At 60.0% G+C, this 25,650-nt stretch overlaps 1 protein-coding gene across 1 annotated transcript in view; it reads right to left on the reverse strand.

Annotated features, from left to right (window-relative positions):
* Positions 1–2,638: 2,638 nt before the first annotated feature.
* CACNA1I (calcium voltage-gated channel subunit alpha1 I) overlaps positions 2,639–25,650 on the reverse strand; it is a 112,396-nt gene continuing 89,384 nt past the window's right edge. The window contains exons 17-37 of the mRNA XM_072842667.1: positions 24,486–24,956; positions 24,154–24,254; positions 23,308–23,431; positions 22,954–23,022; positions 22,214–22,398; positions 21,624–21,750; positions 20,257–20,382; positions 17,564–17,653; positions 16,862–17,054; positions 16,167–16,318; positions 14,481–14,590; positions 13,728–13,861; positions 12,770–12,840; positions 10,122–10,200; positions 9,357–9,478; positions 8,600–8,944; positions 8,240–8,386; positions 7,758–7,880; positions 5,816–5,981; positions 4,162–4,361; positions 2,639–3,313 (exon numbers count right to left, since the gene is read on the reverse strand). Coding sequence (XP_072698768.1) covers positions 2,639–3,313; positions 4,162–4,361; positions 5,816–5,981; positions 7,758–7,880; positions 8,240–8,386; positions 8,600–8,944; positions 9,357–9,478; positions 10,122–10,200; positions 12,770–12,840; positions 13,728–13,861; positions 14,481–14,590; positions 16,167–16,318; positions 16,862–17,054; positions 17,564–17,653; positions 20,257–20,382; positions 21,624–21,750; positions 22,214–22,398; positions 22,954–23,022; positions 23,308–23,431; positions 24,154–24,254; positions 24,486–24,956 — 3,810 coding nt within the window. The remainder of the gene's footprint in view (positions 3,314–4,161; positions 4,362–5,815; positions 5,982–7,757; positions 7,881–8,239; positions 8,387–8,599; positions 8,945–9,356; positions 9,479–10,121; positions 10,201–12,769; positions 12,841–13,727; positions 13,862–14,480; positions 14,591–16,166; positions 16,319–16,861; positions 17,055–17,563; positions 17,654–20,256; positions 20,383–21,623; positions 21,751–22,213; positions 22,399–22,953; positions 23,023–23,307; positions 23,432–24,153; positions 24,255–24,485; positions 24,957–25,650) is intronic.

A 25,650-nucleotide genomic window follows, 5' to 3' on the forward strand; every position in this document is an offset into this window, starting at 1 on the left:
ACACCCTGCTCTAGCCTGTCAGCTCCGCTCGGGCCAGTCCCTTTGCCTAGCCTGTCCTCCCCACGTGTCTGCTCATCCGGGGACACCGGTTCAGCGTAAGGGGATGGCTTCATGTGGGACACACCAGGATGCGTTCCCTGCCCAGCCGCTTATCACCTGGTGACGCCGGGAAAGTCACTTCCCGGTCCGTGCGTGGAACAGCAGGGCACACCGCTCAGGGCTGCCACGCAGATTAAAGATGACGCATTAAAATGGACGCTGTTGACAGGTGTCAGAGGCCAACCCTTGAGCCCCAATCCGTCCTCTATTTGGTCTTTCCAGGTCACACGTTCCCCTCCGGAGTTCCAGCACTCATGTCCCTCCAGGAACGCGCTGACGTGCACACCTCACGTGCATGTGCGGGGAGGGAGGGGGAGACAGAGCTCCCTACGCCCTCTTCTTCCCCGGATGAGCACCCCTGTCACAACCCAACATGGCAAGGGAAGCAGCACAAGGTGGGCTGGGGCCAAGGAGGACGCGACCCCAGGCCTACCTGCTCCCCAACAGCCCCCCCACCGAGGCTGCATCCTGGGAGGGGGTTCAGTGCTCGGGGATCACCTGGTATCCTCCCAGGGGCCCACCACCCCCACTTCTAGGGGAGGAGAGCCAAGCTCCCGAGGTTCAAGGGCTGATGCGGGTCTGGCCACCATGCTGGCCCAGCCGTGGTGCCAGCAGAGACCCCCGGGCAGGTTTTGCCTTCTGAACCCACGCCTTTTGACCGCTGGGTGCGCTTTTCCACATCCCACATAATCAGGTTCTGGCCCCCTGCTGGACTGCAGACTCTGCTGCCAGGGCACTGAGGGATCCTGGGCTGCCAGCCACCTTAACCTCTCCAGGGCTCAATTCCTCGTGTGGGAAGTGGGCCTGCCCACCCTTCCCCACCCCGCCACCAGCTCCTAAGGGCAGGGCTCAGCAGACCACCAAGCCTGCGTCCCTCGCTGCCTCCTCCCTCTGCAGCAGTGCCCAGGCCCCAAGCACCCAGAAGACACCCGGAGCCCATCCACGCAGCCAACCACCCGGTTCCACTTGCCAGCCTGACCCGAAGGCAAGTTCTGTAAGGTCAGGGTTTGGGAACGAGGACCAGGTCCCTGCAGCTGGGCCCAGCTGAAGCCATCTCCGAGGAGGTCCCACAAAGGCAAAGGGCCTGGTTATTGCTGGAAGTGTAGCGTCTCCCAAACTCGCAGCCTTTCCCGCCCCAGGGCGCTGCCTGTCTGCAGACCACCTGTACCACCACGTTCCCAATCGTCTTAAGGTGACCCTGAATCCAATCACTTCTGAAAACTTACCCTTGACCTAAGCAATGTCTGTGAAGTCATGGGCTCAATGGACTGTTTATTTCCTAATAAATACGGGGGGGGGGGGGGATGCATAACTATTCAAATAAAAAAGAGTCATCTGTGCACCCACTTGGGAAGCACGGCTAGAGTGAAACCTGATCTGCAGCCTGTGAAAATGATGGGGGGCAGGGGAGTGAGGCTGGTCCCAGGGCTAGCAGGTGCCCCCACCCCTGCTTACAATCCTGTCAGGTCCCCCTTCCCTGAACTCCTTCCCCTGAACTCCACTGGAGGGGGCAGAGATGCCTGGGGGCCCGCGGGGTGGGGGGGCATGACCTCCTGGCTCAGGGTCCACCTGGAGGATAAAAGGTGGTAAGAAACGACCACCAGCCACCGCTGGCTGCATTAGCCCAGGGCGCCCGCAGGGCATCAGCCGGCACAGACCACGGGCCCCCCTGATTTCCAGGCATCTCCCGCCCTGCTCAGTACCCTCTACCCCTCCTCTTTCCTGCTGCCTCCGTGCCCACCCTCGGTCTTCCTGGGGGGGGCAGAGCCACAGCAGACCCCCACCCCTGGAGGTGCCCTGCCCCCTGGCTGAGCCCCCTGCCCAGCCTCCCCGAGCTGCCCTCCACCCCCCACCCCTGCCCTAAGAAATTACGACTATTCACCTCTGATTTTTCTAAAGAAATACATCTAACTGGTTGACTAAGAGTGTGCTCTGGGGCATCTACAAAAGACTGCTCACAACAACTAGACAGTCAGGAACAAGACAGACACCCCGATACGTGGGGGCGGGGGGGGGATCTTAGCGGCGCTTCTTCGTTAAAGGAAAAGAAAAGAACGCACCCTGAATTTCACCTCTTGGGAGCCTGTCTCCCCAGCCACAGGAACTTCAGAGGCCTGAGAGCATCTCCTCCGCTCCTCCCAGCCCAGGGGACGTACCAAAGAGCTCGGCTGCTGACACCCCCGCGGGACCACCTGCCCTGGGGTAGGTCGGCCGGGTCCTTCAGCGTCGGGCAAAAGCCCTGCCTGGCGGCCGGCCCGCACCCCCGCCCCCAACTTTAGCACTTTCTGGAAATCATAAGCTCTCGGTAAAAAAAATAAATAAATATATATGTCTGTCTCTCTCTCTATATGCATATATATATGTGTGTGTGCGCCCGCGTGCACGGGCAGGGCCGCGGCGGGGGCTCGGCTCACCCGGACCCGCCAGGGCCCCCCTCTCGGCGGCCTGGCCCGGCCCCTGCGCGACCCCGGGGTGCGCCCCCGGCCCCTGAGGTAAGACAAGGTGAGACGGGGCGCGCCCCCGCCCCGCCCCGCGGCCTTCATCTCTTCCGCTTGCCCGCCGCGGCCCCCGCCTGCCGCTGCTCCGGGCCGGGGCCGGGGCCGGGGCCGGGGCCGGGGCCGGGCTGCGGCTCGGGGGAGGCCGTCGGGGCCGGGGCCGGGGCCGGGGCCGGGGCCGCCGCCGCCTTGCTGCGCTCCGGCGCCCAGGACGAGGAGGGGCTCGGGGCCGGGCCGCGGGGCGGGGCGGGGGCGGGGGCGGGGGCGCGGGGCGCGGGCGCGGCCAGGCTGCTGGTGCTGCTGGAGCGGCGCGCGCCCGGGAGCCCCGGCGGCGGCGGCGCGAACAGGGCGGTGAGCGACAGGCTGCTGAGCGCCTCCGAGGGCTCCCCGCCCGCGCCGCCGCGGCCGCCCGCGCCCTCCTCGTCCGACGCGTCCAAGGAGTCGCGCCGCGTGCAGCCCGGGCTGGTGGAGCCGCCGCTGCTGTGGCTGCGCTGGTGCGCGCGCAGGCCCCGCAGGCTGAACGGGCCGCGGCCGCGCAGGCTGGGGCGGCGGGCGGCGGGCGACGGGCCGGCGCGGGGGCCCGGGGGGGCGGCGGCGGCGGGCGGCCCCAGGGCGCGCCGGGGGCTGTCGCTCAGGGTCAGGCTGTCCTCCAGCGTGGTCTGCAGGCTGCCGGCCGAGCTGCTGCGGCTGGCCTCCAGCGACGTGTCGCTCCCTGTGGCCTGGGGCGGGGCGGGGGAGGCGGGGGCTGCAGGCCGCTGCTGGGGGGCGCTGCCCGGCCCCTCCTCGCTCCCCGCACCGCACCGCACCGCACCCCGGGGTTGCTGGCGGCTGGCGGGCTCCGCGCCCTCCCGCCTCCCGCCGCAGCGCACCCACACTGGCCTGAGGACCCCATTCCAGCCTCCGGGACCTTTCTTCCCACCATGCCCCCCTCACTCTCCCCACCCTCCACCCCACCCCTCAGACCCGCCACTGCTGCCTGGAACTCTTGCCAGACGCCCCTGTACCTCACCCCTCACGGCCTTCCCAGCGCCTCGACCTGCTCCCCCACAGCCCCTTCCTGGTGCAGTGTCCTCCCTAGCATGTGTCGCTCTCAAAGACTATGCTCTTTACGCACGTGTTCTGGCTTACCATCTCTCCTCTCGCAGCCCTGCAACGCCTACACTGAATAATACCGTGTAAGCCACGAGAGGGGGATTTCATATTCTGTGGCCTGCTGTGGCCTCCGAGCCTGGCACACAGCCTGGCACATAGCTGGGGTCAGCAGGTGGACTAGCTCTAGGCCTGGCTCTGCTTCCACCATACTGTGGGAGCCAGGGCAGCTCCTGCTTCTCCCTGAGCCCAGGGAACCCCACCCACGCGTGGGGCTGTTGGCTCTGCTGGCCTTTCTGCTCTGTGCTCCGTGCCTTCTGCATGCCCAGGAGGCAGCCCTGGCCAGTGCAGTAGAGCTGGCCCTGCAGGCCAGACCTCCCATCCCCCAGACTGGCCCCTCCATCTCCACCTGGACCTCAAGGCCCCACTCAGATGTCCCCCGCCAGGAAAGCTCCTGGAGACGGGGAGGTGCCCGTACCTGCCGGAGGAGGGTGCAGTTGACACTCGGCGACCGCAGGGATGCCCAGGAGCCCTGCAGGGCGATCTTGGGGAGAGTCCCAGCGCCAGCACCCTTGTCCTGCCCTTTCTGGCTGGCAGACACAGCAGGGTGGAAGAACTCCGCAGGCATGGGCAGAAGCGGGCTGGAGGCATCCGGGGAGAAGGGACTCGGGGGTGCAGCTGGGGAGGCAGAAGAGAGCAGGGAGCGGGCTCAGGCTGGTGGCTGTGAAACCATGCGTCAGTCTCCCTCTCTGAGAGTTGGTGTCTCCATTGCAAAAGCCAGAAAGAAATACTGAGCCAGACCCTCTGATTTCCTGGCCACTGGGCAAAGACAAGTTTTTGGAGCCAGTGGACCCAGGCTCAAGGACCCCTGGGTTCCTTCCTCTGCAAAACAGGGAAACCAGGCCTACCTCAAGAGGGTAGAGTGGAGGGAAGGTTATAAGAACAGGCAGCAGCTGTGGGGCTCCCAGCTCAGGACAAGGGGCACAGCAGACGCTTGCTATGATTAGCCACCCCGGGGCCTGACACCTCACACGGTGCAGCCAAACCTGGGGGCCCCTCCGGGATGGCAGGCAGGGTGGGCACTGCACTGGACAGGCAGAGCAGATAGAAGGCTGCTGGACCTGTCTGGTCTGCTCTGCTAGGGGTAGAGAGGGGACAGGGTCAAAGGGGCTGGATAGCTTGAATGTCCCCAGCAGGGGGTGAGGAGGTAGGGAGGAGGACGGGTTCCTATTCTATGTCATCTTATTACTTAAGGAATACACAGATGAATGCTTAGCTAAAGGGGATGGCTTTCGATCAGAATGGCTCTTGGGTCCTGCACCCTGACTCTGGTCCAGGAAGTCTGGGGTCTTGGCACCTCAGCCACCAAGCCCTTGGCTTTAGGGAGAGTCCTTGGAAAAGTCTCTCCACCTCCAGTTCCTGGAAGGTGCTCGAAGCCAGGCCTCCCAGGAAGTACCTGGGGTGAGCTCAGGGTCTTGGGGTGGGGGGGACCTCTCTACTGCTGAACTCATCTCTCTGCCCTCTTCCCCAACCAGTACTGTGGAACCGGATTCCCATCACCCTCTCAGAGGCCTGGAGGTGAAGCTGAGCCCGAGGGATGGAACAAGTGAACTCGGTCCTCTGTCTTCGTGCCCACAGCCCAGCCAAGCCCAGAGCACAAACACAAGATGCTGAGGATAGGCCCGAAGGATAAACTTCAGGACATTTTACAACTGGCTTTCTGTTGTTCAGCATCACCTTGTGTGAAGATCTGTGGGATTAAACACCTCTCAAATTCAGCTCTAGAAAAATACCGCAATAATTTGGCAGCTTTCCTTCTGCTTAATGAGAGCTCTGTGTGATGGGTTTCCCTTTTCACCACAGCTCCCAGGAGCTCAGCATGAATCTCCCATTAGACCAGGTTGCTAGATGATTATCATCTCACCTCTCTGTATTATCTGGCTCTTGATCTTTCATCATTGTTATATCAGACCTGAGAGCCCCATCTTTTATTGTCTGTTACCATCTGGTTCTTTCTGGACTCAATATAATTGTTTGGGCAGAGACACTAAGGAAAACAGCCAGCCTGCCTCTCTGGAGCAGCTGCCAGAGAGTGGGGCTGTGGGGAGCTGGCGGGGGGCTCCCCCCCTCACCTCGGCTGCTCTCCTGTTTCAGCCAGGACCGGACGGGATTGGATGGGACCGCCTCCTTCTCCCACAGGAAGTTCTCAGGATCCGACGAGACAGCCGTGTTGGACAAGGGGAAGAAGCATTCGCCCACCTCTTCTACCTGCATGGGCTCAGGTGTGTCTGGCTCACCCTGCAGGAAAGGGAGGTGGATGGGTTAGAGTAGTGACAGGGGGACAGAGGCCGAGCCTGCCATAAAGTGAGCCTAACCCACAGCCCTTTGCTCAGGCCACTCTCATTGCCCAAGATGGCCTTCTCCTGGCCTCTTCCACCTGGCCAACAATGGTCATCTTCCAGAACCCAGGTGAAAGGGCCCCGCCTCCAGGAAGCCCACTCTGGTGTCCCAGGCAGGCTACAGTTTTCCTGCTCATTCTTCACAAGGCCCTGAGATCCCAAGGGTCTCCCTTGTCTCTGTAGCCAAGTGCCTGGTACAGACACGGGCCCAGTGCAGAAGTCAAGTCCAGGTTGGTGAAGGCATCAGAAGACAGGTGGAGCGGCTGCAGGGGCCTCCCTGTGAGCATGGGCAGGCCCTTTCCCTTTGCCGAGCCTCAGCTTCCACATCCATGAGGAAGAGAGCAAGCCCTCCTTCCTGGGTCTAGCACCCGGAAGCCGCCTGGCAGTCCTTCCGGCACTCCCTGGGCCCAGCCCTTCCTCAGCCCTGCTGCCCAGTGACCCCTACACCCAGCAAGCTCCTCTAAAGCTGCCTCAGTGCCCCCTTCCAAGGCAGATGGACCTCCCCTCCGCCCCCCCACGAGTCTAGAATAAATACCACACTACACTCGCCGAGGCCCAACCAGGCCCAGGAGTGGCTGGCTCACTCCAACATCCTATGTGGAAGAGCAGCACAAGGGTGCAGGGAAATGCAGGAAGGGGCTGGGCGGGGTGGGGGGGTGTACAGGAGCTACCAGCTGTTGGGGGGTGCTGGAGAGGGCAGGGAGTGGACTGGAAGATAGAGCAGATGGAGCATGGCCCCAGGGGACAGTGGTGCAAAACCCAGGCTGTCCTGGGACTCTGGGGGAAAGAGGCTGTCCTCTGCAGGGCCACCGCATCCCTACCTCAGGCCAGGCAGGGCCCACCCCCTCCACAGCTCCTCTTACAGCTCGGCCTTGAGCTCACGAGCCCAGCGGCACACCTCTCCTGCCCGAGTCTGCAAGATGAACACAGTGGCCCTTCCCAGCCTCCAGGCCTCCCCAGACGGCCTGCCTCAGGGGTAGAGGTTGGGGGCCAGCCCCAGGGTTGGCCTCCCTGCTCTGCCATTCCAGCTGTGTGAGGTGGGAAGCCGCTCCGCTCCTCAGAGCCCCCCCATTTCCTCAAGTGCTAAATGGGACCAGATCATCCCTAATGCCAAGAGTTGAGAGGGACACCTGGGTGGCTCACTGGTTGAGCATCTGCCTTCGGCTCAGGGCGTGATCCCCACAGGGGGCCTGCTTCTCCCTCTACCTGTGTCTCTGCCTCTCTTTGTGTGTCTTTCATAAATAATTTTTTTTTAAATCTTAAAAAAAGGTGGGGGGGGGAGGGCTGGGAGACAGAGTACAAATGCCTGGCACACAATAAGTGCTTGCATCTGGTGTGACTCTTCTCGGTTCTCTTCAGCCTCACACCGACCCCCGTACCCCAACCACTGGTGACTTTGTCCTGCCTGGGACAACCCCCATTAAATGAATAAAAAATATCCAAAGAAACAGGGAGCGGCTGAGGCCACAGAATGCCATGCCTGGGGGCCCTGGCTGGGCCTGTTGCTGTGTGACTTCAGGTAAATCACTCCACCTCTCTGAGCCCCACTGCCCTCATCTGACCAACAAGAGATGAGGGCCTGCCACACAGCAAGTGCCGCTCAGATTTCAGCGCACTTGCAAGAAGCAGTGTCAGCTTGCAGGGACAGCCCCAGCCACCCACTGGGACCGCTCACCCTGCTGTCTTTGGGGCCGACTGGGCAGGCTGTGGGATCCTCGAGACTCAGATCATCACCCAGCAGGATGGAGGAGGACTTGTCTGAGTTTAGGGAGAAGGCCTCCGTCTCGGCCAGCTGCACCTGCAGGGAGAGGTGGCCACTTCATGTCACCCCTGAGGCTGGGATGGGGCCAGCCTGGTCCTCCAGAAAGACACAGGCAGGTGGTCAGAGGTGCAGAGATCTGCCAGTACGGACACCATGCCACCATGCACAGGGGGCCCAGTCTGGGCAGGGGGAGAGGACAACACGAGGGTGTCACAGTCGGCACAGTGCCAGGCCCGTGTTGGGTGGCCGGGGGCTATGAGCTCCAAAGCTGGCCCACTGGCAGACGCAGAGTCCCCTTGAAGCTGAACAGTGATGGTCACGTCGGCCCAGGCTCTTCCCTCAGGCTGCCCCCCCACCCCAAACGAGGTACCAACTCCCTCCGAGGCTGACCCTACCTCTTGCTTGTCATGGTGACACTTCTCACAGCCGGCCGGCGAGGAGTAGTGATGGAAGATGGAGCCAGACAGGTTGTCAATGATGGTCAGCTCCCCCTCCAAGGAGTCCTTGATGATTAAAGAGACGCTGTCCAGCCACAGGTTCTCCTAGGCGGACGGGGACGGGGTGGGGACAGGCGGGATTATCGGCCGGGTCCGGGGACTGCGGGGTGGGCGGGGCCCGACCCCCTTGGCACAGGGGTCACCCCTTCAACGGAGCTGAGCAGGGCAGGGCCCCAAACCACCAAGGTCTCTGCCCGAGGCCTCGGAGGCCCAGCGCCCCTGCAGCCCCGTGGTGCCGCCCTCTGCACCCCTGCCCACCTGGGCCGGAGAGTAGCAGCGCCGGCACAGACGGCCCTCGGGGTCGCCCCCGCCACCGCCGCCCGCCCCGCCCGGGCCTCGGCCGGGCGCCCCCGGGGAGCTGCTGGGGGGCCGCGGGCTGGGCCCCAGGCCGTGGGCCATCTCGAGCTCCAGCTCGGCATCCATCTCGGCGTCCTCCTGGGCCTCCTTGTTGCTGTCGTCCAGGTGCTTCATGAGCACGGCCACCACCACGTTGATGAGCACGAACTGGGCCGTGAGCACGAAGCTGACGAAGTACAGCGGCGACACGAACTGCAGGCTGCTCAGGCAGCTGCGCTCGTCATGGGTGCAGTCCCGCAACGTGTCCTGCCCCGGGGGTGAGGGTCCATGAGGGCCGCGGTGGGGGGCTCATGTCCACCCTCCGTGAGCCCTGCCGCCCTGCCCAGTCCAGGCCCAGGGCATGGGCCACAGCAAGGAGGGGCACCGCCTGCAGCCCCCCGCCCTGGGCTGTGGGCCCCCGGTTCCCTCTGGCCCCGGGCGAGTCGTGTCCCCTAGATCCGAGCACTGATCGCAGAGCAGCAGGCAGGGGTTGGCAGAGAACGCTTTCTGGGCTCCTCTCCGCCTCGCTGCGCTGCGGAGCCCCAGGCAGGTGCCCTGCAGTCCCCTCCCGTGTGCAGCAGGGCGCCGGGCAGGCAGGGGGCCCAAGAGCCCTAGCTGTCAGGACCCTCACCCCCAGAACCCAGACCGACTGCTCCCTCCCCAGCCTGCCCACGGGTACCTTCATGATCCCATTCCAGTTGTCGCCAGTGGAGACCTGGAAGAGCGTGAGGAAGGCCATGCCAAAGTTCTCGAAGGTGGCATGCCGGCTCATGCCTTCGCATGGGTTCTCGTCATTGCAGACTAAGAGGAGAGAAGAGGTCAGCCCCGTCCCACTGCAGAGTCCCCTGCCGCACCCACCCTGCCCCGGAGCCTCCAGGCCTCATCTTAGGATCCCCAATCCTTGGAGGCGCCCAGCCCACAGACAGAGAAACTGAGGCTCAGGGAGGGACACATGAGCTGGTGTATCAGTCACTGGTGTATCAGGTTCTGAGAGAGAGGACGCAGGGGTGAGGGCCAGGCCCCAAGGTCGCTCACTTTCTGAAGCCAACCCTGTGCAGGGCTGGCTCAGCCTGGGCTGCTGCCCTCGGCCTGTGCCCTGCCCCCTCTGCTCATTGGGCTGGTGCTGCCTCGGGACAGGCGCCAGCACAGGGGCCATCTCGGGAGGTCCGACAGCTGGGGATCAGGCCTAGGGTATGCAGGTAGCTCCAGGTGAGTGTCTCTCTAGAGCTACTGCCCATCCCGGGGGAGGGTGTAGATGGCTGAGGGTCACCCCCAATCCCCTCACGGGCCTGCAGCAGGGGCATCTCCCCAGTACAAAGACCCTGATGTGACACTCTGCCGGGGTCAAGCCTCCCCACTCCGTCAAGACCCTCCCCCAGCACCCAGCACCCACCCCACCCCACCACCCTGCCCCAAGCCCAGGCCTGCTTCAGGAGTCACTCACCTAGCTTCCCAAAGAGCTCCACGCCCAGGGCGGCATAGATAAAGAAGAGCAGCATGAAGAGAAGGCCCAGGTTGCCCACCTGTAGGGAGAGCAGGGGGTGGGGGTGGGGCAGCCTGAGGGGCAGCTCTGTGCCCATGGCTGCCACCTTGCAGTGACCTCCCCAGACCCCGGGGTGTGTGTGGTAGGGGAGGCAGGCCCAGTACAGGACACAGAATAACAAAATATGTGTAGATCCTACCCTGGGAGTCGCCAGTTTCAAGCACTTCAGACTCATTAGCTCGCTCGTTCGGCACAACGATCTCTGAACTACATGTTACCCCATTCTTCAGATGAGAGAGACACGTACTGAGTGGTGAAGTGACTTACCCGAGGTCACACAGCTACTTAAGTGGTAGCACTAGGATTCAAACCCAGCAGCCTGACTCCACGCACACAGTCACTCCTCCACACACGTGTGGTAGGTAATGTCCCAGCGAGGGAGGGAGGCGGTCTCAGCGACAGTGCTGCCTCCTCCACAAAGCCCGCCTGGATCTCTCCAGGAAGCAGTGTGAGTGTAAGCCACACTGTGTAAGACAGTGTGTCCCTGTCACTGTGCCTTGCTGGTCTGAGAGCCCTTGAGGGCAGGGAGGGACATGGCCAGGTTAAGTAGGATCTCCCCGGGGCCTGGCCATGGAGACAGGTGAGCACAGGAATCACGCAGGATTGTGAGCCCCAGAAGCTTCCTGCAAACCCAGCCACCCCTGTCCTACAGCTCCTGTGGGAACAAAATGTCCCATATTATAAACCTATTCCAAATCCATCCATTCACTGGAGACTGCCTGTAACTCATGCTGTGGACAAGATAAGGCTCAAACATATTCTTGCCCTAGAAATGGAGTATGTCCTGGAACCCTCAGAAGGCCTGCATGAACAGAATCAGAAGAGGGTTTGCATTAATTGTTGAGAAGTAAACCATGTTAACCACAAGCTCCCCGTGTTTCTCTGCTCCAGAGGAGGACTCTCCTTCTGAGCTGTCCTACAATCATACCCAGAGCGTCTGACTAATTAAAAGATGCTCTGCTTGTTAACGGTATAAGCGCTCACCGAACACCCGCGAGGCAAGGCAGCAAGCGTGGCCCAGGCCCTCACGTCAGCCTCCCAGCCTCTGCAGGCCCAGGTGAGCAGGGCTCTTCAACTGGGGCGGGGGGGGGGGCTCACCATCCCTATCAGTCCCTCCCTCCACCCTCAGCATCTCCCAGAGCCTGCACGGCTGCAGCAGCCTCCTCACATTGGCCTCCCTACCTCCAGCCTCTCCTAAAAAGCAGGGCTCTGCTTGAGGCCTGCCTTGTCCAGAACCTCTCATGATGCCTACTGCCCCCAGGACAAAGCCCGAGTTCACTGTCCCAGCATCGAAGCCCTTTGTGACCTAGCCCTGTGGACTCCCTCCCTGCCTAATCCCACCCCAAACTCTGGCCACACAGAAACCAGACTCCATTTGCATATTCTGTTCCCCCTGCAGGGAAGAAGACCCTTTCTCTGTCTTTGCCTGGTAAACACCTCTGCCCTACCCTTCAAAGCCCAAGTCATGCATCACCTCCTCTGAGAAGCCTTCCTTGTTGCCTCCTCCCTCTGCACGGAGCAGAGCCTGGTGGGAAGTATCATTTTCTCTTTTCTTTTCTTTTCTTTTCTTTCTTTCTTTCTTTCATCATTTTCCCTTCCTTCCTTCCTTCCTTTCTTTTTTTTAAGATTTAAGAGAGAGAGAAAGTATGCCCAGAGGGAGAGGGAAAGGGAGCAGACTCCCCACTGAGCAGGGGACCAGATATAGGGCTGGATCCCAGGACCCAGGATCATGCCCTGAGCCAAAGGCAGACGCTTAACCAACTGAGCCACCCAGGCGCCCCAGAAGTGTCATTTGCATAGCACTTTACACAGAACGGAGAAAATGTCCAATGTCCCCATGACAGCTAATAGATTTTGAGGGTAAGTTCCCCATGCTACATGATACTTGGCACGCACATCTCTTAAAGTGCTGATGTCATTGTAATTACTGTCGTGTTTCCTACTCGAAGCTGGGACCTCCTGGGCATCTCCCATGTGACAAATTCCTCTGAAGGGATTTCATTTTAGGGAAAACCCAGTCTTTGTGAATGAACACCTGCTTGCTTTCCATCCAGACCTGATGAGAGCCGCGTGGCTTTCCCTTTGTAAGTGGGCTGCTGGGACACTCACAGAATGGAACTCACTAGCATCCCCGAGTTCCATGTCCCTGAGAGTGTCAGCTTTGCTTCCACCTTCCCAGGGCTGTTCATCTTTTATCCTCATTTTTATCGTGCTGTATTCGTCCCCTTTAAGACACCTAAAATTCCTGAAGACTAGATGAGTCATAATGAATAAATGAATGTGCATGAGGCTCACCTCAGAGCAAAGGCCACCCTGAGGGGAGGGAGGGGGCCCCCCTGCAAAGGAGTCAGGATGGTGGGGGGGGAGGACTGGACTGTGGGATTCCCAGAAGGCACAGGGGGCCCTTTCCAGCTGTCACAGCCCCCAGCTCAAGCTGCTTCTTGGGAGGCAGCATTTTGTCCTGGCTTTGGGCAGGTTGGAGAAGGGAAGTCAGGACCTGTGAAACACCAGTGACAGCCAGGCAGGCTGCCGGGAGGAGGGGCTCTTACCTGGGGCAGAGCTTGCACCACCGTGTCCAGCAGGGCCCGCATCCCCGTGGCCATCTTCAACAGCTTCAGCACTGCGGGCGACACCCAGCCCGGCCCACTCAGCCCGGGCCCCTGGGGATGGCCGTGTGCACGCATGTACATGCAGAAGTGAGCACAAGGGAGAAGGTGGAGGAGTGTGCGAGCAAAGGGGGGCAACTTGGTGAGGCCACACCATAAGAACATCGGTGCCGCTGCACGACAGGGGTGTGCATGAAGACACGCATGCACAAGGTGTGGATATCAGTGTGAACGTGTCCAAGAGAAGGAGGCACACACAGTGGGAGCAAAGTGTGTCTGTGAGCACATAATTCCCCGAGATAGAGCATAAGTGACCGAGGGCCCACATCTCTCCCTTCCCTCCAGTGTCCTGTGCTGAATTGCTCCGCACCCTCCCCACATCACAACCCAGAGGTGTCGACAAGCTATTGCAGGTGGAGAGCAAAAGAGCAAGAGGGGCCTGGCCAGCACTAAGGCAAGAGGTTTTTTAAAGAAGTGTAGGCACAGCTTTGGGGTGAGGGGGGAGCTTTTGGAGGAAGCAAAGGTTTTAAGAAGCATTGAGGACAGAGAGTCCCAGCCAGCGTTGGACGCATGCCCATGAGGAACTAGAGTTACTTCCCAGTGTCTTCCCAGCTGCCCTGGGTTCCTTTCATCCCAACCTGAGACTGGTCCGCATGGGTTGTGGTGTTCCACAGAGGTGGGGGTACAGTGTGGTCTACAGAGCTGTCTGTGGACGAGGGCTCGTGAGTGTGTACACACAGGGAGTAAGTGTGTGTGTTGGGTGTGTGCTCCTCCTGGCTGTTCCCCTGCTCAGCAGGAAGCCCATCATAACCATGTGACCCTCCCCCTGCCTGTCCCACCCCACTCCTGGGAGTCCCATCCTGCCCCTACCTGTCCCCACCCCATCACCTTTGCCCCTCACCCCGGGCGATGCGCAAAACCCGCATGATGCGGATGATGGTGGGGTTGATGGGCAGTGCTGCGTTGATCTCAATCTCCTCCAGCGTGATGCCCATGACCGACAGCAGCACAATGGCCAGGTCCAGCTGGTTCCACCTGCTCAGCCGGGCAGAAGAGGGCAGGAGTGGGAGGCAGGGTGAAGGGCACTCTGATTTAGAAATGCCTAGGTTAGGAGGAGATTCCCAGCTCTCCACCCTCCTGCTACGACCCTCCCTCGGGGGGGGAATGTGTGGCCACCCCTCCCTACTAGCCCCACCAGACTCCACTGGGTCTGGCTCCCTCCCTGCCCCCCACAGCCTCCAATCCCTCCAGCAAGAGCCTGACCAGGCTAAATAAACATCTCTGGCCACCTGCAGGGAAGGAGGAATGAGCTAAGACTTCTAAATTGGAATCTTGAGCCCTCTGCTCCCTCTGTGTGACCCTGGGCTAGTCCATCAACTTCTCTGAACCTCACTTGTTCCCTCTGAAAAGAAGAACTAGCATGAGGTATGCCCTGTTCTGCCTGTGGGTTATGGAGGACCCACGAGAGAGAAGCTGAAGAGACGTAAGAGAATGTCCTGCATCCATCAGCTGGATGTTCAGAGTCATAGGCAAGACTTGGGGGCCCCTGCCATCAATGCCCACCTCCGGCTGCTCCAGGCTTCCCCAGGGGTCAGCACTGCTTCCCCATCCTGAAAACCACTCCACGCTGCCCTAGCCCAGCCAAGCTGCTCACCGGTCCTTGAAGAAGCGCCTTAGCCCAAATGCCACCAGCTTCAGCACAGCCTCCAGCACAAACACAGTGGTGAACATGTAGTTGCAGTACTTGAGGGCTGTCTCCAGGGACTATGGAGGACAAAGAGAAGCATGATCCAGACCCCATAACCTGCCCCCACCTTCCTCCACTCAGAAAGTCTCTGCCTTTTAAGGGGAGAATTTAGTCCATTCATGTTTAGTGCAATTGTTTATATATCTCCTTTCATTCCCTCCATTTAAATTACTGTGCACTATTTGTTTTACACTGTGGTTTCTTCTTCCTTATTTCTGTTGATTTGGTCCAGTTACCTCTTTCTGGAGGCAAGATGAGGTAATGTTTAAGGGTCATGGTTAAGAACCAGACTGCTGGGGATCCCTGGGTGGCTCAGCAGTTTAGCACCTGCCTTCAGCCCAGGGCGTGATCCTGGAGTCCAGGGATCGAATCCCACATCGGGCTCCCTGCATGGAGCCTGCTTCTCCCTCTGCCTGTGTCTCTGCCTCTCTCTCTCTTTCTGTGTCTCTCATGAATAAATAAATAAAATCTTGAAGAAGAAGAAGAAGAAGAAGAAGAAGAAGAAGAAGAAGAAGAAGAAGAAGAAGAAGGAGGAGGAGGAGGAGGAGGAGGAGGAGGAGGAGGAGGAGGAGGAGGAGGAGGAGGAGGAGGAGAAGAAAGAAAAAGAAAGAAAGAAAGAAAGAAAGAAAGAAAGAAAGAAAGAAAGAAAGAAAGAAAGAAAGAAAGAAAGAAAGGAAGAAAGAAAGAAAGAAAGAAAAGAAAGAACCAGATTGCTTAGATCTGAATCCTGGCCTGGCACATACTTTCTATTTGCTACATGACCTTGGGCAAGTCACTTAATCTCTCTGGGATTTAGTTCCCAAATCCATAAACAGGGAATGATAACAGTACCTGTTAGATAGATAACAGTACCTGCTGTTAAAGAGCTGCTGTTCTGCCAATGGTTGCCTTCCTTTACCCTGCATTTATAATATGCCTCTCCCAGTATCTATAAGACACCAATTCCTCACCTGCTTCACCCTTCATCCTCTCAGCTCCAATATGTTGAGGCTTTTAGAATGCACTTGTCCTTACATGCTCCTCACATGGCCCTCACGACCACTGCTAGCAACTCGTTGGGCACTGGTCATTCTCCCCCATGACAGTGTTTACCTCCAAAGATCCTGTGACCAGGAATGCCCCTCCCCCAGGCTCCATATGCCCAGGCAGCAGTGGAGGCCATGTGGTAGATCTTGAATGCATATCTGAGTTCTAGTCCTGACTCCGCTACGTATAGGCTGAGTAATTTGGGCAACACGTTTCCTCTAAGCCTGTTTATTCCTCTACAAAATTTGTAGAAAAGCTCCTCCCCCACCTTTGGTTGCTGTGAGCATCAGAGTTAATATCTGTAGTGTGTCTTGCAGAGTCACACTGCACACAACACTGCCACTGGTACTCATCTGCAAGAGTAGGCCCAAATGTCACCTCCCCACTCATCAGGAACAAGTGACATTTCCCTTTCTCTCATTTGTCCTACCAGGCCATGAGCTTCCTGGGCACAGGGCCCCAGTTGAGGGTGCTACTCAGACCCTCCTGCCTTACCCTGTCCCTGGGTCCTGTTGAGGACCCCACGCTACCATGTGACCTCAGGTTGAGGCTGGGGCTGGGGCTCACCGTGGGCTGATTGTAGTGCTCCAGGGACATGGTGACCACATTGAGGCAGATGATAAAGGTGATGAAGATGTCCAGGTAGTGGCTGGTACACATGGAATGGATGAGCAGCCGGGTGGGACAATAGGTGGCATAGTAGGGCAGCCGCTGGGCCTCTGCAGGAGGATGTGGGGGGGTGGCACAGGCCACAGAGGGTTGGGGCCAGGTGGGGGAACAGAGCACATGGAGGGACCACCACAGGAGAGGGAGGAAGGAAAGGGAGAGATGTCAGCACACCCCAGGCCCTGAGAGTCAGACTCAGGTCTCCTCCACCCAGCCAGGGGGACACAAGGGAAAGGGATAAGAGGTGGGGGAGGACAGGACGATGACTGTGACCCAGAGACCCCAAACACACCCATGGTGGGGGCTTTAGGTCTGCTCAGGAAGATAGGGGTCCCTCAGCTCAGGGCTGGGCGTCCAGGCCTTTGCCCTTGGGTGAACTGAGTCACCAGGGGGTCACCAGTGGACTCTGGGTGCCCAGCGACGGGGGGGTCAGGTCACCTAACAGGCAGATGCCAGAGGAAGGGGCAGGGCCAAGGGCACAGAGTCTGCCCTGTGTTCCCTTCCAGCCCCCAAGGCCCGGAGGCTGTGGTGACACCCAGGCCTCGGCCACTGCACCCGGAGGATCGGGGCGCACGCAGAGCAGGCCACCCACTCACTCCGGCGCTTCTTCTCCAGTCGCCGCAGCCGCTTCTCCTCGCGGCGCCGCGCCTCCTCGGCCTCCTGGTGCTGCCGGCACTTGTGGAAGTTCTCCACCACGACGCCCACGAACATGTTAAGCACAAAGAAGCTGACGATGAGCAGGAAGGAGATGAAGTAGAGCAGCATCCAGGGGTTGTGGTTGGGCACGGGCTGCGGGGAGCAGATGGGGCTGAGGCAGGCCGCCGGGGCCGCCGTGCTGAGCCTCGGGAAGCTCCGCAAGCCCCGCCGGAACCACACCCTCACGGGCTCCCACTGCCCTCGGCTAAACTCGGCCCTTGCCCCGGCCCACACGGGGCCTCCGGACCCTCCAGCCCTGCCTAGCCCCTCCACCACCTCCTGCCCTCGACTCACAACCCCCCGAGCACGGCACTCTCCCACCACAGGCCTGCCCCTGCTGTCCCTCTGTCCCAACTGGCTCAGCCCCTCTCCTCCTCCTCTTGCTTCTGCACTCACGAGGCTCTGACCCTCCGTGCAGAAGCCCGCTTGGAGTGCCCTCCCTGGTGGAAGATTCAGGCTGGGATGATGAGGGGTGGGCCACGGCTGATGGCGGGAGACACTGGGGCTGTAGGTCCTGCTGATGCCATTTTAGACAACTGGGCCCCCAAAGATACCGTGTCCCTCCCCTGCTGCCCTCTGCCCTGGCCCCAGCCCACCCCCACCTGCTGGTCCACAGCGACAGCGTCCAGTCCGTTGTACATGATATTCACCCAGCCATCCTTGGAGGCCAGGACAAAGAGGGACATTAGGGCCTGGAAGACACAGGAAGGGGAGGGTGTGGGGTGGTGGTGCAGACAGCTCAGGCTGCTCCTGACCCCTCCTCAGCTCTCTAGTTTTCTGCCTTCAGGAGGCAGAGCATCAAAGAGGCCTTCCCTGAGGATGACAACAAATGGTTCCTGAGGACCTACTATGTGCTTGTCATATACCCCACAGACACTGCTGGAGGTCAATGAGCACTAGACCAGGAGTCCTGGTTCAGCTCTGAAATTAATTCAAGAGAATTCATGGGCTCTTGTCTCCTCGCCCACAGAATGTAGCTAATGCTTAACTGCCAGGTCTGCTGTGACTTTAAACTAGAAGGTCCCTGACAAATATGATAAGGGGCCCTGCCACCCCAAGCTTGCCTCTAGCACCTGAAAGCAGGAGCTTGTGAGAGAAGCCAGGAGCCCTGGGCACCACGCAAGCTCTGCCACGTGCTGGCTAGGTGACGTGGGACAACTTCCTCAACTTCTCTGGGCCCCACCTTCCTTGTCTGTAAATGGCAATAAGCACCCTCATTAATCCAAGACTTTAAATGGAAGGACTGCCCTGGAGACACCAGCCAAGGCTCCTACGCAGATGGCAGGCCAGAGCACGCCCGTGTCCCCTCAACAGGGCTACGGGCTGGTCCTACAGCAACAGCACAGTGCCCCGCATGCAGTAGGTGCTCAACAAAGGTTTTCTGAGCTGGACGGCACCAGTGCCGTTCTTGCAGAGCCCAAGTGTGCAGATATCCACACCACCAACAGTTGACCAGAGGTCACACACCCTACTCCAGAAGCTTCCCCGTGCTTCCGCCACACTTGTTCATTTGTTGTGGCCAGGGCCCTGAGCTGGGAAACGGGGTCCTAGGATGGGTCTCCTGCCCCACACTCGCCCCTCCTTCCCATCTTCCAGGGCACAGACTCCTCCTCTTCCCTTCCAGAGGGGAAAAGCACTGAGGTCTGCCTGGAAAGGGCTCAGGCTCAGGAGGAGGTCAGAGCAAGGGACACACAGTGAGTCCTTGTGGCCAGGGAGGCAGGTGAAGCCCTCACAGGCCAGGGGCAAATGTTCCTATGAGCCCTCGGATGACAGAGGCCCAAAATGCCCAGCCTGGGTCTGGGAAGCACACACTTGCTATCACTTCCCCATTTACAGATGAGGGCACTGAACCACACACTGGCACCTGCCTGAGGACACACAGCAGCTAAGGAGCCCACCAAGGAGTCCAAGGCTCTGGGCTCCCCCATACGCATGCTGAGAAGAGGGCCATCGGCCTGGCAACAAGCATGCCCAGAATGGGAAAGAGCTAGGGGTGCTCCATGGGAGCAGGGCCCTGGGCCTGGCGCTGAGTTCAGGGAGTTGGGCACAAACTCATAAGATGCCCCCACAGGCTTTCCCTCAGCTTCCTGGAACATCTTTTTTAAAACCTCTGTTTTATCAACCATCGAGTTGCTAACAACTTGAAAGGTACTGCTTCTGGAAAATCTGGAAGGGCTGGGGGAACTCCCGTGTCCCAGTTCCTGCTTCTTCTCCCTCCTCCACTCACTGCTTTTCTAGGGCCCATGGCTCCTCTTCCAGGGGGCAAGAGGAATGGGATCCCTGGTCGTGTTAGGTGAGAGTTTCTTTTTTTTTAATATTTTATTTATTTATTCATGAGAGACACAGAGAGAGAAAGAGAGACAGAGACACAGGCAGAGGGAGAGGCAGGCTCCATACAGGGAGCCCGACGTGGGACTCGATCCTGGGTCTCCAGGATCAGGCCCTGGGCTGAAGGCGGCGCTAAACTGCTGAGCCACCCAGGCTGCCCCAAGGTGAGAGTTTCAATGGCATCCAGCCAGGGGGTCCCTGGCAGAGGAATAGAGCACAGGCCCTGGGCCACACAGACCTGGCTCCTCTTCCATCCTTGTGTGACCTGGGGAAGCCACTCCCCATCTGATCATACCTAGCTGCCCTCAAGAAATAGTAGTTGGTGGGAGGGGGCGGGGGTAGTATGAAGCCTTATAGAGAACCACCCTGGAGGTTCTCATCTGGGGCACCACCAGTGGGTCAAGACTGGCAGGTCCCCAGGAGAAGGGACCAAGGGCAAGGCAGGAACTGGGCAGGAGGCCCGCCCACCCACTGAGGTGGAGAGCAGAGTAGATGAGTGCTGGGAGAGGAAACCCTCCTCGCGCCAGGGGCTTGCTATACTTTGTTACCACTGCCTACCTAGTAAGCTGTCACGTTCCCATTTTACAGATGAGGAAACTGAGGTTCAGAGAGCCCACGCCTACAGTAAGTGGCACAGTGCCGGAATTCACACTCAGGTCTGGCTGTCTCTGAAACTCCTGTCAGACTCGGGGTGGGGGCGGAGGCCAAGAACCAACGTTCACTGAAGCACCTACTAAGCACCACGTCGTACTCCTGAGACACTGCACTCAGGATCTCTCAGCCTCACAACACCTGTGAGGTGCGGTCCACCCCTACCTACCCATTTTGCAGAAGAGAAAACTGAGGCTTAGAAAGGAGAAGTCACAGGGTCAGTCCTGGCAGAGCAGGACCAGAGCCTAAGCTGTGATCCAGGGCTGTTGGCACTGAAGGGGGTGGGTCAGGGCAGGGGTAGGCAGGGGACGCTCACCTGGCCCAGATTGTCAAAGTTGTACTTGTGGTGGACCCAGCGGTAGTTGGCAGCCACACAGTCAGAGCGGTTGGTGATGTTGCGGGTGTCCACGCCCAAACAGTGGTAGAACTTGCCCTTGAAGAGCTGGGGGGGGGAAGGACCACAGGGTTAGTGACCATCTGCCAACGCTCCTGGGGTGGGGGTGGGGGATGCAAATCAGAAGAGGGCCCCGCCCCGCAGGGGGCACTTCCTCTGTGCACAGCCTGGACCAAGCACTCAACCACACCACCTCACCCAGTCCTATCTCACAGATGAGGAGACTGAGGCCCAATGGTGTTAAGTGATTTTCCCAAAGTCATATGAGTTTTAGGAAAGGCCAGAGTCAAGGTTCACATGCTGCTCTGATTTCTGGGCTCTTCCTCAGACCTCAGTCCTGGGGATGTGGGTGGGGACTCCGCAGGACAAAGTTGCCTACCTAACCCCAAGGGTGAGAGAGAGAAGTAAAGGGACCCTCTCCAGGGGCCCAAGCACTCTGCCTGGAAGGGGCAGGGCCACTGTCCACATGGAGTCCGCACCAAGCCCCTCCTGCCCATGTGGCTGTTACGGATCTCTCAGGAGCCCCAAAGAACACCTGTGCCCAGAACTCCTCTGCAGCTCCAGCCTCAAACACAGGACCAGGTGAGGAGCCTGGGGGGCCTCAGCTCAGGACTTAGACAAGAAAGAGGAAGGTCTCCATACCAGCTCAGACCCCAGAGGGCCCGGGTCATTCTGGCCATCCCCCCGTCACACACTTTTATGATCTGCCTCACTTCTCCTCCCAGGAGCCCTCAGGCCCCATCCTACTCCTGGGCTCCAAGCCAAACTCCAAGTTAGCTCAAGGCCCTGTCTATGTCAGAGACTCTCCATTGTCCCCACTCCAGAGAAACCGGCCCCAGCTTCTTAGCTGCCATTCCAGGCCTTTCCCACCTTGGCCCAGCCCACTATCTGGCTGATGGCTCTATGCCAGACGTAGCTCCTGAGCTCACCTCCACACCTGTGCCCACCCTCCCCTGAAACACCTTCCACCCACCACGACCTGTGGAATTGCTTCTCTTTCAAGGCCAGTGCCAAGGCCACTCACGTCCTTCAGGATGCCTTTCCTCTTGCCCCCAGCCCTGCTCTGCATTTCTGTGTAGTTTGGACCCCTGGGATTCCAATTACCCAGCCTTCTTTGTGCTCAGACATTAAGTCTGTGTCCCCCTCTCCCTGGACTTGGAGCTCACCACAGGCAGGGACATGCATGCTCTGCCAGGGTCACCTGAGCCCCCAGGTTGAAAAGAAATGTGGAGCCTCTTCCCTGACTACAAAACTCACCCCAGTGCCTGCCCAGCCTGAGCATCCCTCACCTGCACACCCAGAATGCCGAAGATGATGAAGAAGGCACAGCAGATGAGGACGATGTTGCCAATGGGCTTGAGGGAAGAGATAAGTGTCTCCACCACCAGCTTCAGACCAGGAGCTCGGCTGATGACACTGGAGGCAGACAGGGGCCAGAGGCACCGTGAGCCCACAGCCATGTCTGGAGATAGCACCCACTTTGCCTAGAGTCACCAGGGCAGAGAACCCCAGACCCCAGATCCACATGCACAGCAGTGCACTATGCCCTAACCTTGTTCCCTTGGGGTCCACACCACACCATCATCTAAAGACAGAGAGCCAGAGATGGCAGTGAGTCAGCCAAGGCCACACAGAAAGTGGGTAGAGTCCTGGGGACCACCTTCAGCCTCACCTTTCCAGCACCCCCTCTCCCCACAGGATCTCCAGGCTCCTCCTCCAGAAGCAGCATCAACAGCCTGGTTCCTATCCCCACTAATCTAACATGTGCTATCAGAGGACTGAGTGCGCAAGGAGAGCCAGAGTGAGGGGTCCACTAGACCCTGGGAGCTTCACTAGACTGAGCAGAGAGTCCCCCCATCTGAAGGGGAGGAGTCCTCACCGCAGGGGGCGTAGGGTGCGCAGGAGCCGCAGGACCCGAAGGACCCCTAGGATCTTGGCTCCCCCCGCTGAGGCCACGGAAACCACGATGTCGATGATGGACACGAAGACGAGGAAGCCGTCCAGCACATTCCAGCTACTGCGCAGGTAGGCCTGCTCCCCGAAGTACAGGCCCAGCGAGACCACCTGGGGGCGGGGGCGATGGGCGGAGTCAGCCGTGCACCTGGCGATCGGGGGCGGGGCAGTGTGTGGGGCAGCCTCAGCGAGGGGGCGGGACAAGGCCAGGAGGGGCTGGTGGGGAGCAGCCGGGCAGAGGGCTGGGTGGTCTGGCAGGGGACACGTGCCCCACCGCCCCCAGAAACACAGGCCCAGCAGGCCTCCCCGTTCCCTGCTCCCCGCACGTCTGGCAAGCCCAACTCAAAGCCAAGGACTCTGGGAAGCACCCGGGAAGGAATGCTTCCCCTGGCCCCCAACACCTCCAGCAGGTGCTTCCGTTACACTGTAAATGTTTCCTTGCATTAGCCTTTCTCGAGGGACGTGAGCTCCTGGAGGGTGAGGACATGGCTGACACCCTCTGGGTCCCTCCTGCCCAACCTGGGGGCTGGGACCTGAGTGGGCCTCCCGGCTCCTGTGGAATGTGGCTGATGGGCAGGTGAGTGACAGACTTTTGGAGAGGCTGGCCCAGAGCCAGGAGCCCCAAGCGGGGGTTGGGAGAGGGTCCCAGGTGAAGCCTGGAGCTACCTTCAGCGTCATCTCGCCTACAAAGATGGCTGTGAAGATGTAGTTCGACACAGTGAGGAAGATGCGTTCCTGAAAAAAGAGAGCTACCATGGGTCCAGGGGCTCCCAGAGCTGCCCTGCCACCTGGTCAGCCTCTTGCCTTCAGCCAAGGAGCACCCTGCTGCTACTGCACAGTCTCAGGTGGCATCCCCCTTTCCAGAAGCAAGCTCCTACCCCACCTCCCTCCGTGATGCTTGGTGTTGAACCTGGCGGAGCTCTCTCAACCCCGGAGCCCGGCACAAATGTCCCAGTGCAGGCCCCGGTGGCCTGCCTGCTGCCCCGTCCCTTGTCCTGCCCAAAGGCTGCAGCCACTCACAGTGCTGCCAGCCTCGATCTGGGGCCTCTCCAGGGCGATGGTGATGCAGTTGAGAAAGATGAAGGCCAGGACCACATAGTCGAAGAGCTTGTGGGCGATGATGGTCTGACACAGGACTCGGAACCTGCGTGGGGTGGGCAGGGCACCACCTGAGTGTCAGTTTGCCCTGTTCCCCGGCCAAGAAAAAGGCACAGGCCCAGGCACATATGGAGACTAGGATGGCCTAAAGGAGCTGACATCTCTCTTCTCTGGCCACACTACAGGTGGTGGCTTCGTATCTGCTTGGGGTGCCCACTTGGAGCTGCCTCCCCTGAGCACACGGCAGAAACTGGCACCACAGGATAAAGGGCATCGACCTTGCCCTGGCACTCAAGGCCTTCCAAACACTGGTTCAGATAAATCTCTGAGCCCTAACCTCCAGCCACTCAGACACACTGCCCAATACCCTCAGCTTCTGCCCCGGGGGCCTTCCCTCAGGTTGCTCCCACTACCTGGACCAGTCTCCACCTCTTCACAACCCTGCCTCACCTATTGGAATGCCATCTGCCTCCCAAACCCAGTACAAAGACCTCCTCCTCCAGGAGGCCTACTGAAGCCCCCTCCAGTTGTGAGCACCCAAGCTACTGGAGGATTTGTCCAACCTGGCGCCAGCACAGGAATGGCCTAGACTAGAGAAGGGAAGGGCCCAGCAAGGGCCCGCCAGTGAACACCTAGATCCTCCCCCTCCCCTGCAGACCCGCCACCAATAGTCTTGCCTGGCTTGGCAGGAATCTCTCCCTCCCAGACATGCCAACCCCCTGCTCTAACCCCCTGCTCTAACCTCACACCAAGCCCGGCCTTGCCCACCTGTTCTCGGGGGAGAAGAGGTAGACAGACCAGTCCTCGCGGACCTCGCACCAGTCAGGCTTGTAGACGTCGATCATCTTGCGGACGCGGAAGCACAGGGTCTGGCAGGGTGAGGATGGGGTGCGGCGGGGTCAGCGCTGCGCAGGGCTGCCCATCGCCGCCCACCCCAGCCCTATACCAGACTGGGGTCACTGGACGACCTGCGAACTCTCCGGCGAGACCAGAACCCTCACCCAGGGCTGGCGGGGGAGGGGGGCTTCGCTGCGAGGGGTGGGGGGAAGTCGGCCTGGGCTGGTGGTGCCAGCCCCGCCCCGGGCCCCGCCCCCACTCACGTAGTCGATCTCCTCCTCGTCCTCCCCGCGATCCCGACGGTCATCCATCTTGGTAAAGACGTCCTTGGCGATGCTGGGCATCCTGCCATTGCAGTCCTCGTGCCCGGGGGCCGGGCCCACCGCCCTCCAGGCCGCCCGGGGGTGGGCGCCCACGGCGGGCACCAGCTCGGCCAGGTCCATGGAGTCTCTGGTGTCGAGGGACAGCGTCCGGCGGTGGTGGCGGTGCCGGTGCGCCGCGTGGGGGCCGTGGTGCACGTGGTGGGCGTGCGGAGCATGCGGCGGCGCGGCCCGCGGCGGCCCCTCGTCCCTGGCGCCCTCGCAGGCCCGGGGGCCGCCACCGCGCTCCGCCGACAGCAGGGACTCGTGCTCGGCCGACAGCGGCTTGTGCTTGAGGCTGTTCCAGCTGGAGCGGCGGCTGGCCCAGGCCCCGCTGCGGCCCCACGGTCCGTAGTAGGAGCTCCGGGAGCTGGACTGGAAGGAAGCCACCGCACACGCAGCCCGCTGCTGTGACGGAGGCAGCCTAGCCTGCACACCCGCTGCACGGCCACCCGCCTGCCTGGGGGGTGCACAGGAGGCTGGGCTCCAGGGCTCCTCTCCCCGCCCAGCTCTCCTCCATGCACGGCCTCTAGGGTGTGCTTACATCTCCTCCTGCCGCCTCACTTCCCTTGCGGAAGCTGCAGCAGGTTAGGGTGCTCTTCCCATTTTACAGGTAAGCAAAAACGGTTGAGAGGACTGTCACTTGCTCGTGATCACACAGCTTGAAAGTGGCAGAGGCCAGATTTGAGCTCTGGTATGCCTGACCCCAAAGTACGGCTCTTTACCCTATGCATTGTGGCCAAGATAAAAACCCAATTCTCCAAGCTCCACCTTGGGCTCCCTGCTCAAGAGGGAGTCTGCTTCTCCCTCTGCCCCGCCCCCTGCTTGTGATTTCACTGGCCCATGTGCTCTCTCTCTCATAGAGATAAATTTTAAAAAAACATTTTTTAATTCTCCATACCAGACTTACTTGCACTACACATACATACACTCATTCATTCTTTGTTGCCAGGTCCTACTCTGGCACTGGGAACCCAGGAGTATAACAGACATGGTCCCTGCCCGGTACTAGCTGGAGAGTCTGGTCCCCCAAACCTGGGTATCAGTCTGAGGCTGGAACTGACAGGCA

This window comes from Canis lupus, chromosome 11 (assembly GCF_048164855.1).
Source record: "Canis lupus baileyi chromosome 11, mCanLup2.hap1, whole genome shotgun sequence".
In the NCBI taxonomy this organism is placed as follows: domain Eukaryota; kingdom Metazoa; phylum Chordata; class Mammalia; order Carnivora; family Canidae; genus Canis; species Canis lupus.